Raw genomic sequence first — 21,520 nt, forward strand, 5'->3', positions numbered from 1 at the left:
TGGAACTGTCTTCACTTGGATCTCCACATAGCTTGCCCTTTACGATGACATTCAGCTCTCTGCTCAGATTTCCCCTCCTCAAGGGGACCTTCCCCAACCACCCAGTCTAGATGGCATCACCCTCAGTCATTTCTCTCCTCAGTCCATTTTACTTTTCTTCATAAAATTTACCCCTATCTGAGTGAATGAATAAGACTGTAGTTAGAAACATTTAAACACAAATTTACTTGGTTTGAAAGAGCTTTGTTTACCTTTTGTGTTGCTATTTCTAATTACTATGTGTGTGCAGCTCATTCTTTTATAATCAAAACTTCAAGAATTTTTTCTATCTTAATTCACCAAACAAATTTAAATTTTGCAATAGGCACCTTCTCTAAAATCAGATTAAGTATAGAACTTAAGCTGCCTTTCCAGCAAGTAGACCCTCATCCCGGGTATGAACCTTGATTAACGAGCTCCTTAGAACTCTCCACTCTCCACTTCTGAGGGGTTTAAAGACTGCCTCTGAGAAGCAGCATTTGGGCCATAATAGAGACCCAAATTATATAGGGCTATGTATACAGTTGTATAGAAAATACATGTATATTTACATATATCAGTGTGTGTGTGTATATGTGTGTGTGTGTGTGTGTGTGTATCAGATATTTCGGACTATATATGTATACAAATTTATGCAGTTGACAACAAAAGAAATGCTCTCTCATCCTACTTTCTAGTCAAAAGTTGAGTTCTTTGACAATTTCACCTACATTACTAAGTGTATTTTCATTTTGATATGATGACAGTAAAGAAAAAACTAATTCTATAGTCTGAGGCCAGAATATACATGGGTTCTAACTTGTGGCCTGTCAAAGAAGCAGAAGCAGACACCCTAGGCTCACTTTAGTGGTTGAAGATAAAATGGGTCAGTTTGGATGAAATACTGATGAACCTAAATTACGAAGAGCCACATGCAGCCATGCAGCATGAACAGAGCCCAACAGCACTGAGTCGGGAACACGGAAATCTCATTTGTAAGCTCAGCCCTGTCCCTGGCCATTCTGGGCACATTCTGATACTGTCATCAGTGGAAATCTTTTTAAAGCCAAAGTGCACTTGGTAGCTAATACCTCTCTACTTCTCTCAAAGAAGATCTAAGCTTACTGACTGGAAAGAATAAGGCAAAGTTTTGTTTGAACATGATTTTCCAATTCAGTGATCCTCGATGTAATGGGAGAAATCTATCCTGTTCTTGGGTTTGAAGCCAGGCCTTGCCACCCTCTGGATCCATACCTGGAAAGAGCTTGCTTAGCCTCCCTGAGCTTTTGTGTTTTTTACTTCAATAAAATGGGGTTAATAATAGCTTCCTCACATATTGTTGTGAAGATCAGTTGTTTAATACATACAAATCACTTTCACAGTGCTTGGCAATCAACAGATGTAGTCTCCTCCGTCTCTTTTTCCTGAGTATCATGGTCTGATGGAATGTAGAAGTCTTCTCAGCAGATATTTTAATTTCCTTTTCTGCTAGATAAACTCCTACTCGGCTCACTTCAGCACTCAGCCTGACTGACATCTCTTTGGGAAACCTTCCTGTAGTTCAAGATTGGGTTCAGTGCCCCTCCTGTGTTTTCCTAATAATTTGATAGCATTTGTCAAATATTGTAATTGCTTGTTTACTTATCACTCTCCTCCATTTAATATATTGAGTTCTGCCTTATCTGTTTCATCCATTGTCAAATGTCCAGAAGCCGGTGGGATGCCTGGCACATAGCTGCCAGTAGGTGGTCATAGATATTTATTGAACAAATGAGTATATGAATGAATTTTCTGATGCATAACAGACAACAACGTTTTGAATCAACCACTAAGGATTGTGTTAGACAGTGTGACATTAAAACTCAATAGGAGGACTTCCCTCATGATCCAGTGTTTGGAGCTCCACTGCAGGGGGCATGGGTTTGATCCCTGGTCAGGGAACTAAGATCTTTCTTGCTGCCCAGCACGGCAAGAAAGAAAAAATAAAAACACAACAGGGCCAAAATTGTTTCTTTAAGAATGCCACTCTAAGTATGGTGAGAAAAATGCTTCATTTTTCTAGAAAACTTTTATAGGCTTTCCAGATGTAAAGACTTTTGCAGATGTTTACCATGAAATATAGCATGTTTACTTACATACAGTTTTAAAATAGAAAACAATCAATAACTACATGGTAAATACTATGACGTTTTCTAGGCACATGGTTTTAATCTTAGATTGATTACTTGCTTTCACAAAACTTGAGCAAGGTAGGTGTCTCATTTGAGATTTGACATGAAATGCCTTAAAAATCCAAGAGTAAGAATAGAGACCTATGAACATAAGAATAGAGACCTATGTACAATGTGCCCAAATATTTAGGGTTGTGTTTCAAGTTAACAAACAGTAAATAAAGTCTATTTTATCCTGCATGAAGATCTGGAAATTCTCATTTGCATTAAGAATTCCTAGACTCCTTGGAGATCCATGCTGCAGGTGGCACTGTAGACAGAAGTGGCCCCTCTGCATAGCCCATCTCCCTTTTCTTATCACCTTTGGCTCCGTCCTGGGACTTCCCTGATGGCTCAGATGGTAAAGAATCTGAGTGCTCTGCAGGAAACCTGGGTTCAATTCCTGGATTGGGAAGATCCCCTGGAGAAGGGAACAGCTACCCACCCTAGTATTCTTGCCTGGGGAATTCCATAGACAGAGGAGCCTGGCAGGCTACAGTCCATAGGATTGCAAGCAGTCAGACATGACTGAGGAGCTACCACCAACACTTAGGCTCCATCCTATACCTGGGAAGGTTTCAAGCACACCCCAGCCTGCACATCCAGGTTCCATGTACCTTTCCACAAACTTCTGCTCTTGGCCATCTCTCAGGCCAGAGGTGCACACTCTGGTGGTCTGCCCTCTTATCAAACAGGCAGGCTCTAGGGATGATCTCAGAGCTCTTCGATCAGGGAGTTCTGGGGTCCCTGGTAACATGGAGCGTGGCCTAGAAAGGTACTGGAGGTGAGAGACATCAGGTAAAGATGTTCCCTTTGCTCCACAGACTTCTCACCCCTTATGTGTGTGTGTGTGTGTATTAGTCCCTTAGTTGTGTCCTACTCTTTGTGACCGCATTGACTGTAGCCTGCCAGGCTCCTCTGTCCATGGAATTCTCTAGGCAAAAATACTGGAGTGGGTAGCCATTCCCTTCTCCAGGGATCTTCCCAACCCAAAATTGGGTCTCTCATATTGCAGGCAGATTCTTTACCGTCTGAGCCACCAGGGAAGCCCTGGGCTGGGGTTCAACCAGAAGAGGCCAGAGCAGAATCCTCTAAAGTTTGGGTCCAGGCTATGGACCCCTCTTGACTGGGTCTAAAGGATAGTATCAAAGTAAACAAGTATATCTGTCTTCCAAAGTCATTTCTTTGCTGGTATTAGGATATGAGTGGAGATGAGCACCAGAAGAAATAAAGTCTTGATCATATTTATGTCTCCCTGAAAAGATGAAGAGCTGAGTACCATCTGTGGGATTGTTGAACCTTTGGCTCCAGAAAGTCTACTCTCCTAGAGGCAATGCTAAGCTAATACCTCTGCCACAAGAATTGATTTGACTTTAGTTCTTACCTCTAAGTATTTTTTTAAAGATTGGTTATCTACTCAATGGTTTACTGATTGCTTTCTCTGGTCTGTGCTAACTTGAGAGGTGAGGCATTTAGAATGGGGCTGCCGAGCAGTTAGACTCAAGGAAGATATTTTTCAGAGGATGGCCAAAGTTTTTTTTTCTGTATGAAGATACTTCCAGGAAGCCTGCAATTAGCCAAATCACAGATTTCCAGTTATTTCAGTCTTGTTAACAACACATCTGTCTCAAGTTGGAGAATGAGCCTCAGTTATAGATGCTCTTGGAAACCTTCAATTACAGCAGCCTCAGAAAGCACCGCTGCCGTATACTAACAAGCAGTCCTCAGCAGCAACAAGAGACAGATTGACTAATAATTAGCAAATGCACTGCAGAAGTCCTCTCTAAAGGTAAAATATAATAATTTGCTTTTCCATCTCTTATAGTGGAGCCAGTTGTGAGATACTGATGCCTCCTTGCTCCAAACAAATACTTGACATTGTTATTAGCTGGAGTAACCTTGAAATATTTTTTTTAAAGTGAAGGAAGTGTCTTCTGTGTATATAGTACTTTGAGTTTTCATAAGGTACCTTTTTTTTATTTTTTTGCATTTGGAATGTGAATAGCAAGAACTTTCCCCATGAGGGAATTCATGTTTTCTGCCATTGTTAATTGTTTTCAGTGTTGACTTTAAATACAAAGCTGAATGAACATAGAAATGTTGTCTTAGGCTGTTGAAGTGATATTTGCAATAAGGAGATGGTGGTTGAGAAAACTGGTATGAGTTAAAGGATTAAAGGGGGAAAAAAGACTTACAAAGAAATATCAATGAATTATAGTTCCTCAGAAAGTTGTCTGATTATTGTCTTCAGATATATGCAAGATTTTTTCTTTTTGGTTGGTTGACCAGTTTTCCAAATATAGGGACTTAAGAATTGTAGAAAGGATGACTCTTCTTGCTAAACTATTATGATAGAGTTAATATGAGTCATGTATGTTTCCGAAGGATTACCACAAATCAAAAGTTCTCTCGGGAGAAGATTAACGCACATTCTTCTACTCCACCATCTTGTTAGAATAGTGATACCCCATGTCCAAGGCCAAAGGAGAAGTCCCAACAAGATGGTAGGAGGAGCGAAGTCGCATTTAGAATCAAAGCCCATACCTGCCAGAAATGCTCAAAGAGCTCAAACAAAACCTTGTGCACACCAGAACCCAGAGGCCCCACAGAGACTGAGCCAGACTTGCCTTCGAGTGTTTGAGTGTCTCCTGTGGAGGCATGGGTCAACAGTGACTTGCCACAGGGACAGGGGCTCTGGCTGCAGCAGACCTGGGTTACCCAGCCTGTGGCATAAGCCCTCTTGGGAGAGGTCACCATTAGCCCCTCCACAGAGCCACCAAGCAGACAACCCACAAATTGCAGAACAATTATACCAAAGAAATTCTCGCACTATGAAGAAAGTTCTAGGACATGCAACAGATTTCCCAACCTAGGGATCCAGCAAAGGGACTGAGAACCCCCAGGGAATTTGACTTTGGAGGTGAGTGGGAGACTGAGCCAGACTTGCCTATGAGTGTCCAGGAGTCCAAACAACAGGGAGGGAACACAGCCCAGCCCTTCAACAGAAAATTTGATTAAAGATTTACTGAGCATGGCCCCACCCATCAGAACAAGACCCAGTTTAGTCTCTCCCTTCAGGAAACTTCCATAAGCCTCTTATCCTCATTCATCAGAGGGCAGACAATGAAAAGGACAATCTCAGAAAATTAACCAAACTGATCACATGGCCCACAGTCTTGTCTAACTCAATGAAACTATGAGCCATGCTGTGGAGGGCCACCCAAGACAGACAGGTCGTAGTGGAGAGTTCTGACAAAACGTGGTCTGCTGGAGAAGGGAATGGCAAACCACTTCAGTATTCTTGCCTTGAGAACCCCAAGAACACTATGAAAAGGCAAAAAGATATGACACTGAAAGATGAACTCCCCAGGTCAGTAGATACCCAATATGCTACTGGAGTACAGTAGAGAAATAACTCCAGAAAGAATGAAGAGATGGAGCCAAAGCAAAAACAACGTCCAGTTGTGTATGTGATTGGTGATGGAAGTAAAGTCCGATGCTGTAAAGAGCAATATTACATAGGAACCTGGGATGTTAGGTCCATGAATCAAGGCAAATTGGAAGTGGTCAAACAGGAGATGGCAAGAGTAAACGTCAACATTTTAGGAATCAGTGAACTAAAATGGACTGGAATGGATGAATTTAATTCAGATGACCATTATATCTACTAGTGTGGGCAAGAACCTCTTTGAAGAAATGGAGTAGCCCTCATCATCAACAAAAGAGTCCAATATGCAGTACTTGGGTGCAATCTCAAAAACGACAGAATGATCTCTGTTCGTTTCCAAGGCAAACCATTCAATATCACAGTAATCGAAGTCTGTGCCCCAACCACTAATACTGAAGAAGCTGAAGTTGAACAGTTCTATGAAGATCTACAAGACCTTCTAGAACTAACACACAAAACAGATGTCCTTTTCATCATAGGGGACTGGAATGCAAAAGTAGGAAATCAGGAGATACCTGGAGTAACAGGCAAGTTTGGCCATGGGGTACAAAATGAAGCAGGGCAAAGACTAACAGTTTTGCCAAGAGAAAGCACTGGTCATAGCAAACTGCCTCTACCAACAGCACAAGAGATGACTCTACTCATGGACATCACCAGATGATTGACACCTAAATCAAATTGATTAAATTCTTTGCAGCCGAAGATGGAGAAGCTCTATACAGTCAGCAAGGAGAATGCTATGGCACCCCACTCCAGAACTCTTGCCTAGAAAATCCCATGGACAGAGGAGCCTGGTAGGCTGAAGTCCATGGGATGGCTAAGAGTCGGACACAACTGAGCGACTTCACTTTCACTTTTCACTTTCATGCATTGGAGAAGGAAATGGCAACCCACTCCAGTCTTCTTGCTTGGAGAATCCCAGGGACGGGGGAGCCTGGTGGGCTGCTGTCTATGGGGTTGCACAGAATCGGACACGACTGAAGTGACTTAGCAGCAGCAGCAGGATACAGTCAGCAAAAACAAGACCAGGAGCTAACTATGGCTCAAATCATGAACTCCTTATTGCCAAATTAAGACTTAAATTGAAGAAAGTAGGGAAAACCACTAGACCATTAAGGTATGACCCAAATCAAACCCTTTACAATTATAGAGTGAAAGTGACAAATGGATTCAAGGGGTTCGATCTGATAGACAGTACCTGAAGAACTATGGCTGGAGGTTCGTGACATTGTACAGGAGACAGCGATCAAGACCATCCCCAAGAAAAGGAAATGCAAAAAGGCAAAATGGTTGTCTGAGGAGGCCTTACAGATAACTGAGAAAAGAAGAGAAGCAAAAGGCAAAGAAGAAAAGGAAAGATATACCCATCTGAATGCAGAATTCCAAAGAATAGCAAGGAGAGATAAGAAAGCCTTCCTCAATGATCAATGCAAAGTAATAGAGGAAAACAATAGAATAGGAAAGACTAGAGATCTCTTCAAGAAAATCAGAGATACCAAGGGAATGTTTCATGCAAAGATGGGTGCAATAAAGGATAGAAAAGGTATGGACCTAACAGAAGCAGAAGATGTTAAGAAAAGGTTTGATTTGTGGTTCAGTTCAGTCACTCAGTCATGTCCTACTCTTTGTGACTGAAAGGACTGCAACACACCAGGCCTCCCTGTCCATCACCAGCTCCCAGAGCTTGCTCAAACTCATGTCCATCAAGTCAATGATGCCATCCAACCATCTCACCCTCTGTTGTCACCTTCTCCTCCTGCCTTCAATCTTCAATCCCAGCAAAATGATCTTCATGACCAGATAAGCATGATGGTGTGATCAATCACTTAGAGCAAAACATCCTGGAATGCAAAGTCACGTGGGCCTTAGAAAGCATCACTATGAACGAAGCTAGTGGAGGTGATGGAATTCCAGCTGAGCTTTTTGAACTCCTAAAAGATGATGCTGTGAAAGTGCCACACTCAATATGCCAGCAAATTTGGAAAACTCAGCAGTGGCCACAGGACTGGAAAAGGTCAGTTTTCATTCTAATCCCAAAGAAGGGCAATGCCAAAGAATGCTCAAACTACAGCACAATTGCATTCATCTCACAGGCTAGCAAAGTAATGCTCAAAATTCTCCAAGCCAGGCTTCAACAGTATATGAACTGTGAACTTCTAGATGATCAAGCTGGATTTAGAAAAGGCAGAGGAACCAGAGATCAAATTGCCAACATCCATTGGATCATCGAAAAAGCAAGAGAGTTCCAGAAAAACATCTACTTCTCCTTTGTTGACTACACTAAAGCTTTTGACTGTGTGGATCACAGCAAACTGGAAAATTCTTAAAGAGATGGGAATACCAGACCACCTGACCTGCCTCCTGAGAAATCTGTGTGCAGGTCAAGAAGCAACAGTTAGAACCAGACATGGAACAACAGACTGGTTCCAAATTGGGAAAGGAGTACATTAAGGCTGTATATTGTCACCCTGCTTAGTTAACTTATATGCAGAGTACATCATGCGAAATGCCGGGCTGGAGAAAACACAAGCTGGAATCAAGATTGCCAGGAGAAATATCAATAACTTCATATGCAGATGACACCACCCTTATAGCAGAAAGTGAAGAGGAACTGAAGAGCCTCTTGATGAAGGTGAAAGAGGAGAATGAAAAGCTGGCTTAGAACTCAACATTCAGAAAACTAAGATCATGGCATCCAGTCCCATCACCTCATGGCAAATAGATGGGGAAACAGTGGAAACAGTGAGAGACTATTTTTCTGGGTTCCAAAATCACTGCAGATGGTGACTGCAGCCTTGAAATTAAAAGGCGCTTGCTCCTTTCAAGAAAAGCTATGACCAACCTAGACAGCTTTTTAAAAAGCAGAGACATTATTTTGCCAACAATGGTCTTTCTAGTCAAAGCTATGGTTTTTTCCAGTAGTCGTGTATGGATGTGAGAGTGGGCCATAAAGAAAGCTGAGAGCCGAAGAATTGATGCTTTTGAACTGTGGTACTGGAGAAGACTCTTGAGCCTCCCTTGGACTGCAAGGAGATCCAACCAGTCCATCCTAAAGGAAATCAATCCTGAATATTCAATGGAAGGACTGATGCTGAGGCTGAAACTCCAGTACTTTGGCCATCTGATGTGAAGAACTGACTCATTGGAAAAGACTCTGGTGCTGAGATTGGAGATTGAAGGCAGGAGGAGAAGGGGACGACAGAGGGTGAGATGGTTGGATGGCATCACCAACTCGATGAACTTGAGTTTGAGCAAGCTCTGGAAGCTGGTGATGGACAGGGAGACCTGGTATGCTACAGTCCTTTCGGTCAGAGTCAGACATGACTAAGCAACTGAACTGAACCACAAATCAAACCTACAAGCATATGATTGGGTGTCCATGCTAAGAAAGAGAATACAACCATAATGTTTGTCCAGAGAGAGTGACAGAAGAATAAAGGAAGTGAGTCAGGAGTCCCAAGAATACAGAGTGTTTTTGGTTTTTTTTTTTAGAATTCATTTTTGAAAGTAATTTTTGAACAATGGAGATCAGGTTGAAATTGATGCTAAAATGGCTTAAGGTCTAGGTCAGTGATTCTCAAATCTTGGCATGTATTAAAATCATACAGTTGGAACATTTTATGTATTGACCTGGGCTTTATCCCTGGAGAACTGATTTGATTGCTATGAGGTGGAGCCTGGACTTGGGGAGTCTTTTTTGTTTTTAAAACTTCAGGTGATGCTATTGATCTGTATTGTGCATTGAAGTCCACTTCTTTACCTGACTCTTCTTGAGCAAAGAAGTCCACTTCTTTACCTGACTCTTCTTGAGCAAAGAAGTCCACTTCTTTCCTTGATTTGCCAGCCAGTTACTAGCTTAGGTGCTTCTAAACACAATCTTGATGAGAAAAAGAACTTTATTGAGGAATACTGATTCAGATCAGCATATACTTCACAGGCACATGTTAGTTGGGAGGCACCCAGTCTCCACTCAGGTTTCCTACTGAACTCACGAAGATCTATAAAGAAATCATGAAGATTTATCCCTTATTTTCTTTTAAAAGATTTATAATTTTAAATTACATTTATGTCTAGCATCCATTTTCAGTTAATTTTTATATATGGCGTGATAGATGACTTAAACTTTATTTTCTTGGTCTTGGATATCCAGTTGTGCTAGAACAGTTTGTTGAAAAGACTTCACTGTTTAGTGAAGACTTTCTTCACTAAATATCCTTTACACATATGTCAAAAACCAATTAATCATGTATGTATGGACCTTTTCTGAGTTCTCTATTTTCTTCTGTTAGCCAGTTTGTCTATCTTTATACAAATTTTACATTGTATTGATTACTGTAACATAATTTTGAAAACAGATAGTGTTAGTCCCCCAACTTCATTTTTCTTTTTTAAAGTTCAGTTCACTTCAGTTTCTCAGTCATGTCCAAATCTTTGTGACCCCATGGACTGCAGCACACCAGGCCTCCCTGTCCATCACCAACTCCTGGAGTTTACTCAAACTCATGTCCATTGAGTCGGTGATGCCATCCAGCCATCCCATCCTCTGTTGTCCCCTTCTCCTCCTGCCTTCAATCTTTCCCAGCATCAGGGTCGTTTCCAATGAGTCAGTTCTTCGCATCAGGAGGCCCGAGTATTGGAGCTTCAGCTTCAGCATCAGTTCTTCAATGAATATTCAGGACTGATCTCCTTTAGGAAGGACTGGTTGTATCTCCTTGCAGTCCAAGGGACTCTCAAGAGTCTTCTCCAACACCACAGTTCAAAAGCATCAATTCTTTAGTGCTCAGCTTTCTTTATAGTCCACTCTCACATCCATACATGACTACTGCAAAAACCATAGCTTTGACTAGACGGACCTTTGTTGGTAAAGTAATATGTCTGCTTTTTAATATGCTGTCTAGGTTGGTCATAGTTTTTCTTCCAAGCAGCAAGCATTAGTTTTGTCCATTTTTGGTCCTTTGCATTGCCATTTGAATTTTGGAATCAGCTTATAAATTCCTTGAAAATTTTTGCTGAAATTGTGGTTGCCATCAATAGAGTTTATAGGTCAACTTGAGAGCCTGTATGTTTTATATTTGCTGACTCTATAGGAAGTGATTTTGTTTCTGTTGTTGTTTTCATTTCCAGTATTTCATGTTACTATATAGGAATACAGATGATTTGGTGTATTGATCTTACATCATGCAATTGGGGAAAACTCTTTAATATTTATTTGGTGGATGTTCTAGGATTTTCTATATAGAGAACAGTGTTGTTTATAAAGACATTTTGCTTCCTTTTTCAATTGGATGACTTTTTCTTTTCTTTTTAACTGCGCTGCTTAGACTCGCCTATACAACGGTGACTAGTATTCCTGGTCTTGGAGGAAAGGCATTAGTTTTTTACCATGAAGGATAATATTAGGTATAGATTTTTTGAGGCTGCCTTTTGAGGTTGGGGCTTCCCTGGTGGCTCAGAGGTTAAAATGTCTGCCTGCAATGCAGGAGACCCGGGTTCAATCCCTGAGTCAGGAAGATCCCCTGGAGAAGGAAATGTCAACCCACTCCAGTATTCTTGCCTGCAGAATCCCATGGACAGAGGAGCCTGGCAGGCTACAGTCCACGGGGTCGCAAAGAGTCAGACACAACTGAGCGACTTCACTTTCACTCTCACTTTGAGGTTGAGGAAACTCCCTTCTGTTCCTAGTTTGCTTAGAGTTTTTATTATAATGGATGTTGAATCTTGTCAAAATGATTTTCTGCATCTGTGAAGATGATCATATGTGTATTTTTTAGTTAATTGATTAATATGATAAACTACAGTGGTTTTTGAATGTTATACCAACTTTGTATTCCTGGTACAAACCCCACTTGGTCAGTGAAGCAAAATCTTTTTTATAGTTTGTTTTATTTGATTTGGATGTGAGAGTTGGACTATACAGAAAGCTGAGCACTGAAGAATTGATGCTTTTGAACTGTGCTGTTGGAGAAGACTCTTGAGAGTCCCTTGGACTGCAAGGAGATCCAACCAGTCCATCCTAAAGGAGATTAGTCCTGAATATTCTTTGCAAGGATTGATGCTGAAGCTGAAACTCCAACACTTTGGCTACATGATACAAAGAACTGACTCATTTGAAAAGACCCTGAGATGCTGGGAAAGATTGAAGGTGGGAGGAGAAGGGGATGACAGAGGATGAGATGGTTGGGTGGTATCACTGACTCAATAGACATGAGTTTGAGAAAACTCCAGAAGTTGGTGATTGACAGGGAGGCCTGGCGTGCTGCAGTCCCATGGGGTTGTAGTCAGATGTGACTGGGCAACTGAACTGATGATAAACTGATGATATTTGATTTGCTAAAAATTCATTAAGAAATTTTACATCTGCTTTCATGAGAGAGATTTGTCTGTGATTTACTTTTCCTTCTAAACTCTTTGCCTGGTTTTGGCACTATGGTAGCCTTATAGTATGAGTTGGGAAGTAGTCCTTTCTTGGTTTTCTGGAAAAGTTTGTGTAGAATTGTTATTTCTTCATTAACTATTGGGTTCAGTTCAGTTCAGTCACTCAGTCATGTCCAACTCTGTGACCCCGTGGACTGCACCACGCCAGGCTTCCCTGTCCATCACCAACTCCTGGAGTTTACTCAAACTCATGTCCATTGAGTCGGTGATGCCATCCAGCCATCTCATCCTCGGTTATCCCGGTCTCCTCCCGCCTTCAATCTTTCCCAGCATCAGGGTCTTTTCAAATGAGTCAGTTCTTTGCATCAGGTAGCCAAAGTATTGGAGTTTCAGCTTCAGTATCAATCCTTCCAGTGAATATTCAGGACTGATCTCCTTTAGGATGGACAGGCTGGATCTCCTTGCAATGCAAGGGACTCTCAAGAGTCTTCTCCAACACCACAGTTCAAAAGCATCAATTCTTCAACACTCAGCTTTCTTTTTAATCCAACTCTCATATCCATACATGACTGCTGCTGCTGCTGCTGCTAAGTCGCTTCAGTCGTGTCCAACTCTGTGTGACGCCATAGACGGCAGCCCACCAGGCTCCCTCATCCCTGGGATTCTCCAGGCAAGAACGCTGGAGTGGGTTTCCATGTCCTTCTCCATACATGACTACTCCCAGTCAAATGATCTGGGGATATTTTTTGTGCAAAGATTTTAAACTGATTAAAATTGATTGCTAAATATAAGGATTCAGGTTATCTATTTTTTTTCTTGAGTGAACTTTAATACTTTGTGCCTTTTAAAGAGTTTATTCATTTTATTTAAGTTGTGGAATATATTAGTATAAAGTTGTTGAGAATGCTCCCATATTCTTTTATTGTCTGTAAAATCTGTAGTGATGTCACCTTATTCATTCCTGGTGTTGATAATTTTGTCTACTTTTCCAGATCTGTCTGCCTAGAGCTTTATCAATTTTACTGGCCTTCTGAAAAAATGAATATTTTGTTTTATTGACTTTTTCCTTTGGTTTTCTTTTGTCTTTTTCATTGATTTTTAATCTGATTATTACTGTTACCTATTTTAGGCTCAGTTTCATTTGCTCTTTTTGTTTCTAGTTTTCTAAGATGGAGCCTGAGGTTTTTGATTTGAAATCATTCTTTTTTACCAGTAAAGGCAATTTAGTGCTAAAATTGCCTCACAGTACTGCTTTAGCTGTATTGCAGAAAATGTTATATCCTGTATTTTTATTTTCATTTGGTTCCAAATATTTTCTTCTTTTTTCTTTCTCCATTTTGTTTTTCAAATACTTTACTTTTATTTTTTCTTTGACTCACAGGCTATTTAGAAGAATGCTGTTTGTTTGTTTTTTCCCAAATATTTGGAACTTGTTCACATGTCTTTCTGTTATTGGTTATTAATTTAATTTCATTAAAGTCAGAAACAAACTTGAATCCTTTTAAAATTATTGATACTTCTTTTATGACAAACTTTAACTGCCTGGTCTTCCCATTTTCACAGTTTCTTCTCAACTCTGAGAGAGACTCCTGGACTTCACCTAGGTCCTTCCTCCTGACATTGTAGCCTGGAAACTTTCTCCAGGCAGCAAGTTGGGAAATCAAAGTGCATGCCTCTTTTCTTGCCCATCATTCAGGGGTGACTGTCCCTCACTGCTTGATGTCTGCTCTTATCTATTTTGTTTGTTTGTTTTTTAGGTATTTCCAGCAGGAAGATAAATGTAGTCCCTGTTACCTCATCTTGTCTCCAAGTACATGTTTTCTCAATTATGATTTTTAACAGAATTTAACACACTGTAAACCAGTTTGTCTTGTTTAACATTAACCTTGTAATCTTACTGATGCTATTTCAGACTTCATTCTCATCCTAAGCAAATCTAATTAAGCCTTGACTATGAATAGAATGGGCTTCCCTGGTGGCTCAGTGGTAAAGAAACCACCTGCAGGAGATGTGGGTTTGATTCTCTGGGTCAGGAAGATCCCCTAGAGAAGGAAATCGCGACCCACCCTGATATTCTTGCCTGGGAAACCCCAAGGACAGAAGGAGCCTGGTGGGCTACAGTCCGTGGGTTCACAAAGAGTCAGACCCTACTTAGCAATTAAAACAACAACATGAATAGAATCATTTTTGAGAGAGTGCTGGGGAAACCTTCAAATTTCTTTCTTTTGGTATCTGTTTCTCAAAGAGTCATCTCTATATTCTCTCTGTCTTTTGCTTGGCCTTCTGAGAGTTGGAATGGAATTTTCAGTTACTACTTTTTGCCCAACAAAAGGGAAGTTTTTTGTATCATTAAGGCCAAAGATTGGATAATAGAAAGCAGCTTTCTTTGGTCATCTTTTGATAGCACCCTCTAAGGGCGTTTTCTGCCTCTTTGACTGAAATAGAGCTAGCCATCTTTTGATGAGCTAGAGCCCTGTTCACAGAAGTTATGCCTGTCCTCTTTCTTTTCCCTCCCTCTGTATGTAAGAAGCAGCGTTTTTCCATTTCTGACCATCTTCGTCACCCAGGAACCTCCTGGGATGGGCGAACGGTACAGGTGGTGGGGCTGCTGTTGCTCATTCTCTCCTCACACGTGTGCAGGATGGAAAGTGAGCCCTGAATGTAACTTCCATATCTCATACTCTTCTTCTCTAATACAGAAATATATATGGATAATAATGGCCATGGTAAGCATCCTTTCCCTCTAATTTCTAATTGACCCTGGAAGTCATATTCTTATGAAAATTAAGTCTTCTATACGAATTCTGTTATCTATTAACATGTCACTTTATTCTTTCTTTTTTTTTCTTTTTCTTGTCCTCTCCTTTATATTCTTAGCATACTTTTATGATTTGTGTGAATTCTACTTTATTGGGTTTACTCCCTTCCCTTACTGAATCACTTACATTGAGATGCTTCCTGTATTTTCAGTTCAGTTCAGTCCCTCAGTCATGTCCAACTCTTTGTGACCCCATGAACTGCAGCACACCAGGCCTTCCTGTCCATCACCACCTCCCAGAATCCACCCAAACCTGTGTACATTGAGTTGGTGATGCCATCCAGCCATCTCATCCTCTGTTGTACCCTTCTCCTCCTGCCTTCAATCTTTTCCAGCATCAGGGTCTTTTCCAATGAGTCTGCTCTTCGCATCAGGTGGCCAAAGTATTGGAGTTTCAGCTTCAGCATCAGTCCTTCCAATGAACACCCAGGACTGATCTCCTTTAGGATGGACTGGTTGGATCTCCTTGCAGTCCAAGGGACTCTCAAGAGTCTTCTCCAACACCACAGTATTTTGTTCACCCTTATTTTCTCATAAAAATTCTACCAACAAAGTATCTTATTAACCCCTTCCTGCTTCTCTTTCTATTTTCCTTTTTTTCATTTCCTATCTGGCAACTTTGCTATCATCACCACCTCTCTATTTTAAATTCAGTCTTAACGGCGTTGCTGATAGCACAATTCAAGTGATCATAAATTCAAAATTTATACAAAATTCCTTTATTTAGAACAGAGGATTTTTTAATTCAAAGATCATCTACTTTTGTAAATATGAGCCTGTCACAATTGTCCTTGATAGCTTTGGCTGGAATATTTTCAGAGCACTGTACATTGATTATGGAAGTGGTGAAAATGAAGTCATTGGTTGTGTGCACAGGTCAGGTGTATGAAATCATATTGAGCTCAACACTAGAGCGAAATACTTGATCTGCCCCAGTTGGTTTTCACTGTTTAATATGAAATACCTATTTTTACCACTACGTGTTTCTAATTCAACACATTCTAGGTCCTTAAGTAGTAACACAGATAGTAGATACTGAGTAGCACAAATACTGAGCTCCTTCTATATAAAGGCAGTATATTATGTATTTATATATTATATATTTCAGAGGGTACAAAGATGAGCAACACCTAACTTTGCTTTTGAGGAATTTAATTCAATCCAGTAGTCATGTACAGATGTGAGGATTGAACCATAAAGAAAGCTGAGAGCCAAAGAATTGGTGCTTTCAAGTTGTGATGCTGGAGAAGACTCTTGAGAGTCCCTTGGACAGCAAGGAGATCAAACCAGTCCATCCTAATGGAAATCAACCCTGAATATTCACTGGAAAGACTGATGCTGAAACCAAAGCTCCAATACTTTGGCCATCTGATGCAAAGACCTGACTCACTGGAAAACACCCTGATGCTGGGAAAGAGGTCAGGAAGAGAAGCAGGTGACAGAGGATGAGATGGTTGGATTGCATCACCAACTCAATGGACATGAGTTTGAGCAAGCTCCAGGAGATAGTGAAGGACAGGGAAGCCTGAATTGCTGCAGTTCATGGGGTCACAGAGTTGGACACAACTTAGTGACTAAACAACAAGTAGGGAAACAACATGTACATAAATCACAAAAATTGCTAACATTGAGCACTAACTATATTCTAGGAACTGGTTTAAGCACTTTGTATGTATTATCCTTTTTGATCCACATAACAGTCCTATGAGATAAATACTGGGTTTTTATCCTCATTTCATATGAGAAAATTGAGGCATAGAGAGGTTAAATGCCCAGGTCAAAGTAACATAACTGGAAAACCAGGGGAGATTTTTGAATAGACGAGTGGCATGGTCAGGCTTGAACTTCAGGATAGATATTCTGGTCACAATGGTCAGGGTAGACAGAAGCAAGAAGTTGGAAACTGGAACACAATTGCTGTTCCAGTCATTTGTGTTGGAATAACCCATTAATTCCTGAACTATAATGGTGGTGGTAGAAATGGAAAGAGTCTATATAGACTTACAGAGATAAGAAATAATTTGGCAAGTTGATTAAATGATGTTGTTTTGGGCAGTGTGAAACAGTGATAACTTTGAGGTTTTGGTATTGATATTGGGAAAAACAATAATGTTCTTAAGGAACTGAGAATAGAAAATAACTTAGGTTAGTGATTACTGCAGTTGTGATGATTAGAAGTTTCCAAAGGCAACTGGTTTGTGGAATGGGGTCAGGAAGATTCCCTGGAGAAGGAAATGGCAACCCACTCTAGTATTCTTGCCTGAAGAATTATATGGAGAGAGGAGCCTAGTGGGCTCCATGGGGTCACAAAGAGTCATACACTACTGAGTGACTTACACTTTCACTTTTCATAATAAAGCTTAGAGAATTGATTAAGTATTATTTTTACAGCGAATAAAATTATTTCTAAATTTATAACACTCAATCTTCATCTCTTCCATTGAAACAATTCTAAAGTAATTTGTCTAGTTCCATTGACTCTGATTATTTGCAGTATTGCTAGTTAACATCAGTTTCTGTCAAGAGTTATATGCGTTGAGAAAGTTGTACCAAATTGTAAGAACCTAGGGCTTTTAACAATCATGCTTGAAAGAAACCTTGGGAGTTGCATTTGTCAAGCAGCTAGGAAAACCATTCATGCATACCCCGCATCCAAAGCTCCACAGGCAGCCCAAACGTGAAGAACTGAAAGGTCATTCTTCTTCCTGCGGTGTGATGGTTTGTTGACATATTTTGACACACCAATACAATGCTGAAAGGATCCGACCTTCCTGCAAAACTGGGGGACTCAGGTCTGGACAGAGTACCCGACACTCATTGCATTGCTTTCTTCACCTTCCTCCTCCTCCATAGATAAACTTATTCTTCAAACATGAAATGCTGCCTTCCCTGCAGAAATATAACAAATTTTAAATGAAGATAAGTGATTGCTTTTTAAATGTCTTGAGCTTTGTTTTTTCCAGTTACCACCAAGCTGAAAACTTTACTTGGACCTATTCATGCTATTAATTCAAATGAATTTGTTTTTCAAAATGATAAATGTGAATGGAGATTGTTAATGCTTGAGAGACCGAAACTAAACAAATGAAGAGGTCTCTGTGCTGTAATATGTTTTGCAGTCTTCATTGTTGTGATAGAAACCAGTTTATTAGAGTTCACATGTTTGAAGATTACCTCTAAAGTGCAAATGTTTTAATGTACATACAGGTAAATCTTAGGTAGCTTTCAAAGTAGTTGCCTCAGAAGTACATCATGTGTTAAGAGGTTGAAGAGTTAGATAAAAACCAGAGAGCTGTCAAAAGAATTTTCTGTCATATGTAAATGTATTCTGTGTTAGGATTATATACTGTGAAAAGGAGCTTTGGTTAGTTACCCATTTTATCTCTTAATGCAATATCATGGTGATGTGAGGATGGAAAGAAAAAGTATTTACCATAATGAATTTATACCATTAATGAAATAGAAAAGTACTAGGCTAAAGTATCTCTTAATCGGGAGCAGCTATTCAGAAAGATTTTCTTGCTGTCTCCACAACTAGTAAATATAAAGTGGAGTAATATTCTCCAAGCATTTAGAATGCGCTTTGCAGAATGTGAAAAGTTTTATGTATTTGTCATAATATTGGAAAAGAGTATCCAAGTATTTCAGTGATATTGTTTCCAAATGTGATAATTGTCTGCCAAATTAAAATACTTTCATCCAAGTTAAATATTTGAGTGGCATACCTAAAATTAAGATGGAAATTTTGAAGTACTAAATTGTTTCAAACTATTACCTATCTTATATAATCTTTGAAGTTTGCAGTTAGCACCCTGAGCCTCGTGCATCTTTGTTGGATTTGTTTCCCTTTATTCTTTCTCTGTGCTTTCAAAAGTTTCATGTCACTGGAAACCAAGCCCCAGTACTGACAGAGCACCTTCAGCTCCCACCTTAGATTACCACCAGCCTTCAACTCCAATTCCCTCATTCAGGTTAGACCTCTAATAAGTTTGTGTGTTCTGAGAGCTGACAGCCCTGATCCTGGTCTGCCTGCCCAGGGCCCGGTCACACAGGCTCCACTGTGCCAAAATGTGGCCACCATCCCAGACCTTACCTTTCAGGATTTTATGTAATTTTTCATTGACATATATATCTGCCCTTGCAGATGTACTTCTCATTGTACAGAGACTAGTCTCTGTCTACATAAGAATGGTTGAAAACCTCTTTTTGCTTAACTGTTACATACGTTAATTTTACTTTGCAATGACAGATTTTCCTGCTGAAACTCAAGTGGTGAAAATCTTTTCTGTTTTCTAACCATTCTCCATGAAACCTTATAACCCCCACACCCAGCATATGGATACATGCACATATGTGCATGCCTGTGTGCACATGAACACGCACTATTCTCACAAATTGCTTTGAATACATAGCAAATCTATTTGAAATGACAGGGAAAGGGTTAAGTCCTGACAATCTTTTTACTAGATTTATTAGTGACTTAATGTCTACACACTTCTTTCTTTAAATTTACCCCTAGGTACCCAGGCATAAATTAACCCGATTGTTTCTAATATTATACCACTTTACAAACATGTTTTTCTCAGAAAGTACACCACGAACTTCTATTGTTTTGCCAAGTTCCTGGAATTCTTTTATAAATTGTTAGTAAAATTTCTTTCATTTTGGTGAGAAAAAATATATTCTATCAATTATCTTAAAAAGCAATAATTCATTATAGTTGATCATAAATGTCAGGAAGCAAAGACCCAGCTGAAGCATTTTGTCACTAATCATGCTGTTTTTCTTCTAATTAGTTAATTTACATTTTACAAATTAAGGGTAAAATTCAGACAGAAGATAACATCATAGCTTTAACTGACCTATATTTGTATCTGCCAAATTTAAGTTAATTAGAAATGTAGATGCTGTTTGTTTTATGTGTCAGAAAAGCTCATCTTTTTTCCTTAAAAAAAAAAAGTAGACACACTTTTTCCCCCCTCAGCATTTATCATCTAAATAATAGTCTTGCCAAGATGGCAGCCTCATAATAAACTCTTTTCAGTGGAGTGATGGGTAATGAAGCTTGCTTGTGAAGGCAGCGAAAAATGTTGTCTGGCCAAATGCATGAATATGATGGCTAGAGAATCAGTGGACTTTCTCAGTCATCAATCTTTTTAGTAGCCTCTTATACATCTGAATATTTTGATAGATGATCTAATAATTGAGTTATCTATCTTTCTAACTATCAGAGTTGCATAAAAATTATTCTCACATGCTACTGAATATTAAATATATTAGGCATCCAGTAAATTTTTCATAAAAAGGGCCAAAAGGTGAAAGATTTTTGTTATTCTATAAATACCTTTTAATACATTGAATGTTAAGGCCTCTGAAAACTTCCAACTCTTAATTTCTTTTGTAAGAAGCAGATACATACTTAAAAAGGAGGACATGCCCATTGTAAGCAGGGCATGGAGTAGTTATTGCTAATGAAAGGTAAACCCTGATAACATACAGATGCAACCCAGCAGTGTAAAATAGAATGCCCTTGCTGATCTAACACTAGTGACATATTTAACACTAGTAACACACATTTTCCGTACTGCCTTCCCAGGTAGCTCAGTGGTAAAGAATCTACTTGCCAGTGCAGGAGCCACAGAGGATACAGGTTCAATTCCTGGGTTGGGAAGATCCCCTGGAGGAGGAGATGGCAACCCACTCCAGTATTCTTGTCAGGATAATCCCATGGACAGAGGAGCCTGGCTGGCTACAGTCCATTGGGTCTGAAGAGTTCGACACGACTGAGCACACACACACACACACAAATTTTCCTTAAAAGCAGCAGAAAGGATGTGGGTGCAAAGAGAGACCATGTGATATCAATGTTTACATCAACTGGGGAGGAAGGTGATCCTACCAAAAAGGGAAACTTGCATATCAGCTGCCGGCCTAACATTTCACCTGATGACCCAAGCTACCCAAGTATACTTTTCTTGCATAGGTAGTCCTTTTCCCCCATATAACTTTATATTGTATTTTCTTTGGTCATACATCATGCTAGCTATTAGAAGTTTATCAACAAGTGTGCTTCACTGAGATTGGAAAGCAGCAAGGAAAATCGGCAGAAAACAGACCTCTTGCAGAGTAGGCTTCCTCCCCCCCCCCACCACCTGCACTTCTTCAAGGTGACCTTGCGGTGATGACTTCCCAGTAACCAACATTAAAATAGTTCTGCCCTGACAGAGCAGGCATTTGTTGCAGGTCTGAAGGGTTACTAATCCTGTGCATCTTAAAAGGCACTCAAATGAGCAGGGCCTTGTAAATTGGATTTCTATTAGCCAGACCTGATGATAGCTCTTCATCAGTGGAATGGGAGGAAGTGCTATCAATAGCCCAGCTCTAAATATCTTTGTTTTTTAATGCTGTACTTATTTTGGGTCTCTCTCATCCAAAATGGTGATGAATGCTAGAATCACCAGAATTGATTGTATTTAAGGTTTTAAATAAACCCTTACAATCTAGACAACAGCTATTTTTAAATGCTTTTCAACCTGAAAAGCGTTTGGAACAAAAGTCAAAATCATAACAGTCAGAAACCAGTATGGTGAAAATGTCTTAAGCCTTGCTCTCTTTATAGTTCCCCACATTGATTTCAGCTCACAGTTTTGC

General features: G+C 39.9%; 1 protein-coding gene across 5 annotated transcripts in view; it reads left to right on the forward strand.

Annotated features, from left to right (window-relative positions):
* Positions 1-21,520, forward strand: part of CDIN1 (CDAN1 interacting nuclease 1) — a 229,099-nt gene that overhangs the window by 125,998 nt on the left and 81,581 nt on the right. Inside the window, exon 11 of one of the 5 annotated variants that reach the window (XM_043471410.1) lies at positions 13,809-14,127. The exons of the other annotated variants lie outside the window; for them this stretch is intronic. Coding sequence (XP_043327345.1) covers positions 13,809-13,890 — 82 coding nt within the window. The 3' untranslated portion in view covers positions 13,891-14,127. Of the gene's footprint in view, positions 1-13,808; positions 14,128-21,520 lie in introns of those variants that run through there. 5 annotated transcript variants of the gene reach the window in all.

This window comes from Cervus canadensis, chromosome 6, assembly GCF_019320065.1.
Source record: "Cervus canadensis isolate Bull #8, Minnesota chromosome 6, ASM1932006v1, whole genome shotgun sequence".
Classification (NCBI taxonomy): Eukaryota; Metazoa; Chordata; class Mammalia; order Artiodactyla; family Cervidae; genus Cervus; species Cervus canadensis.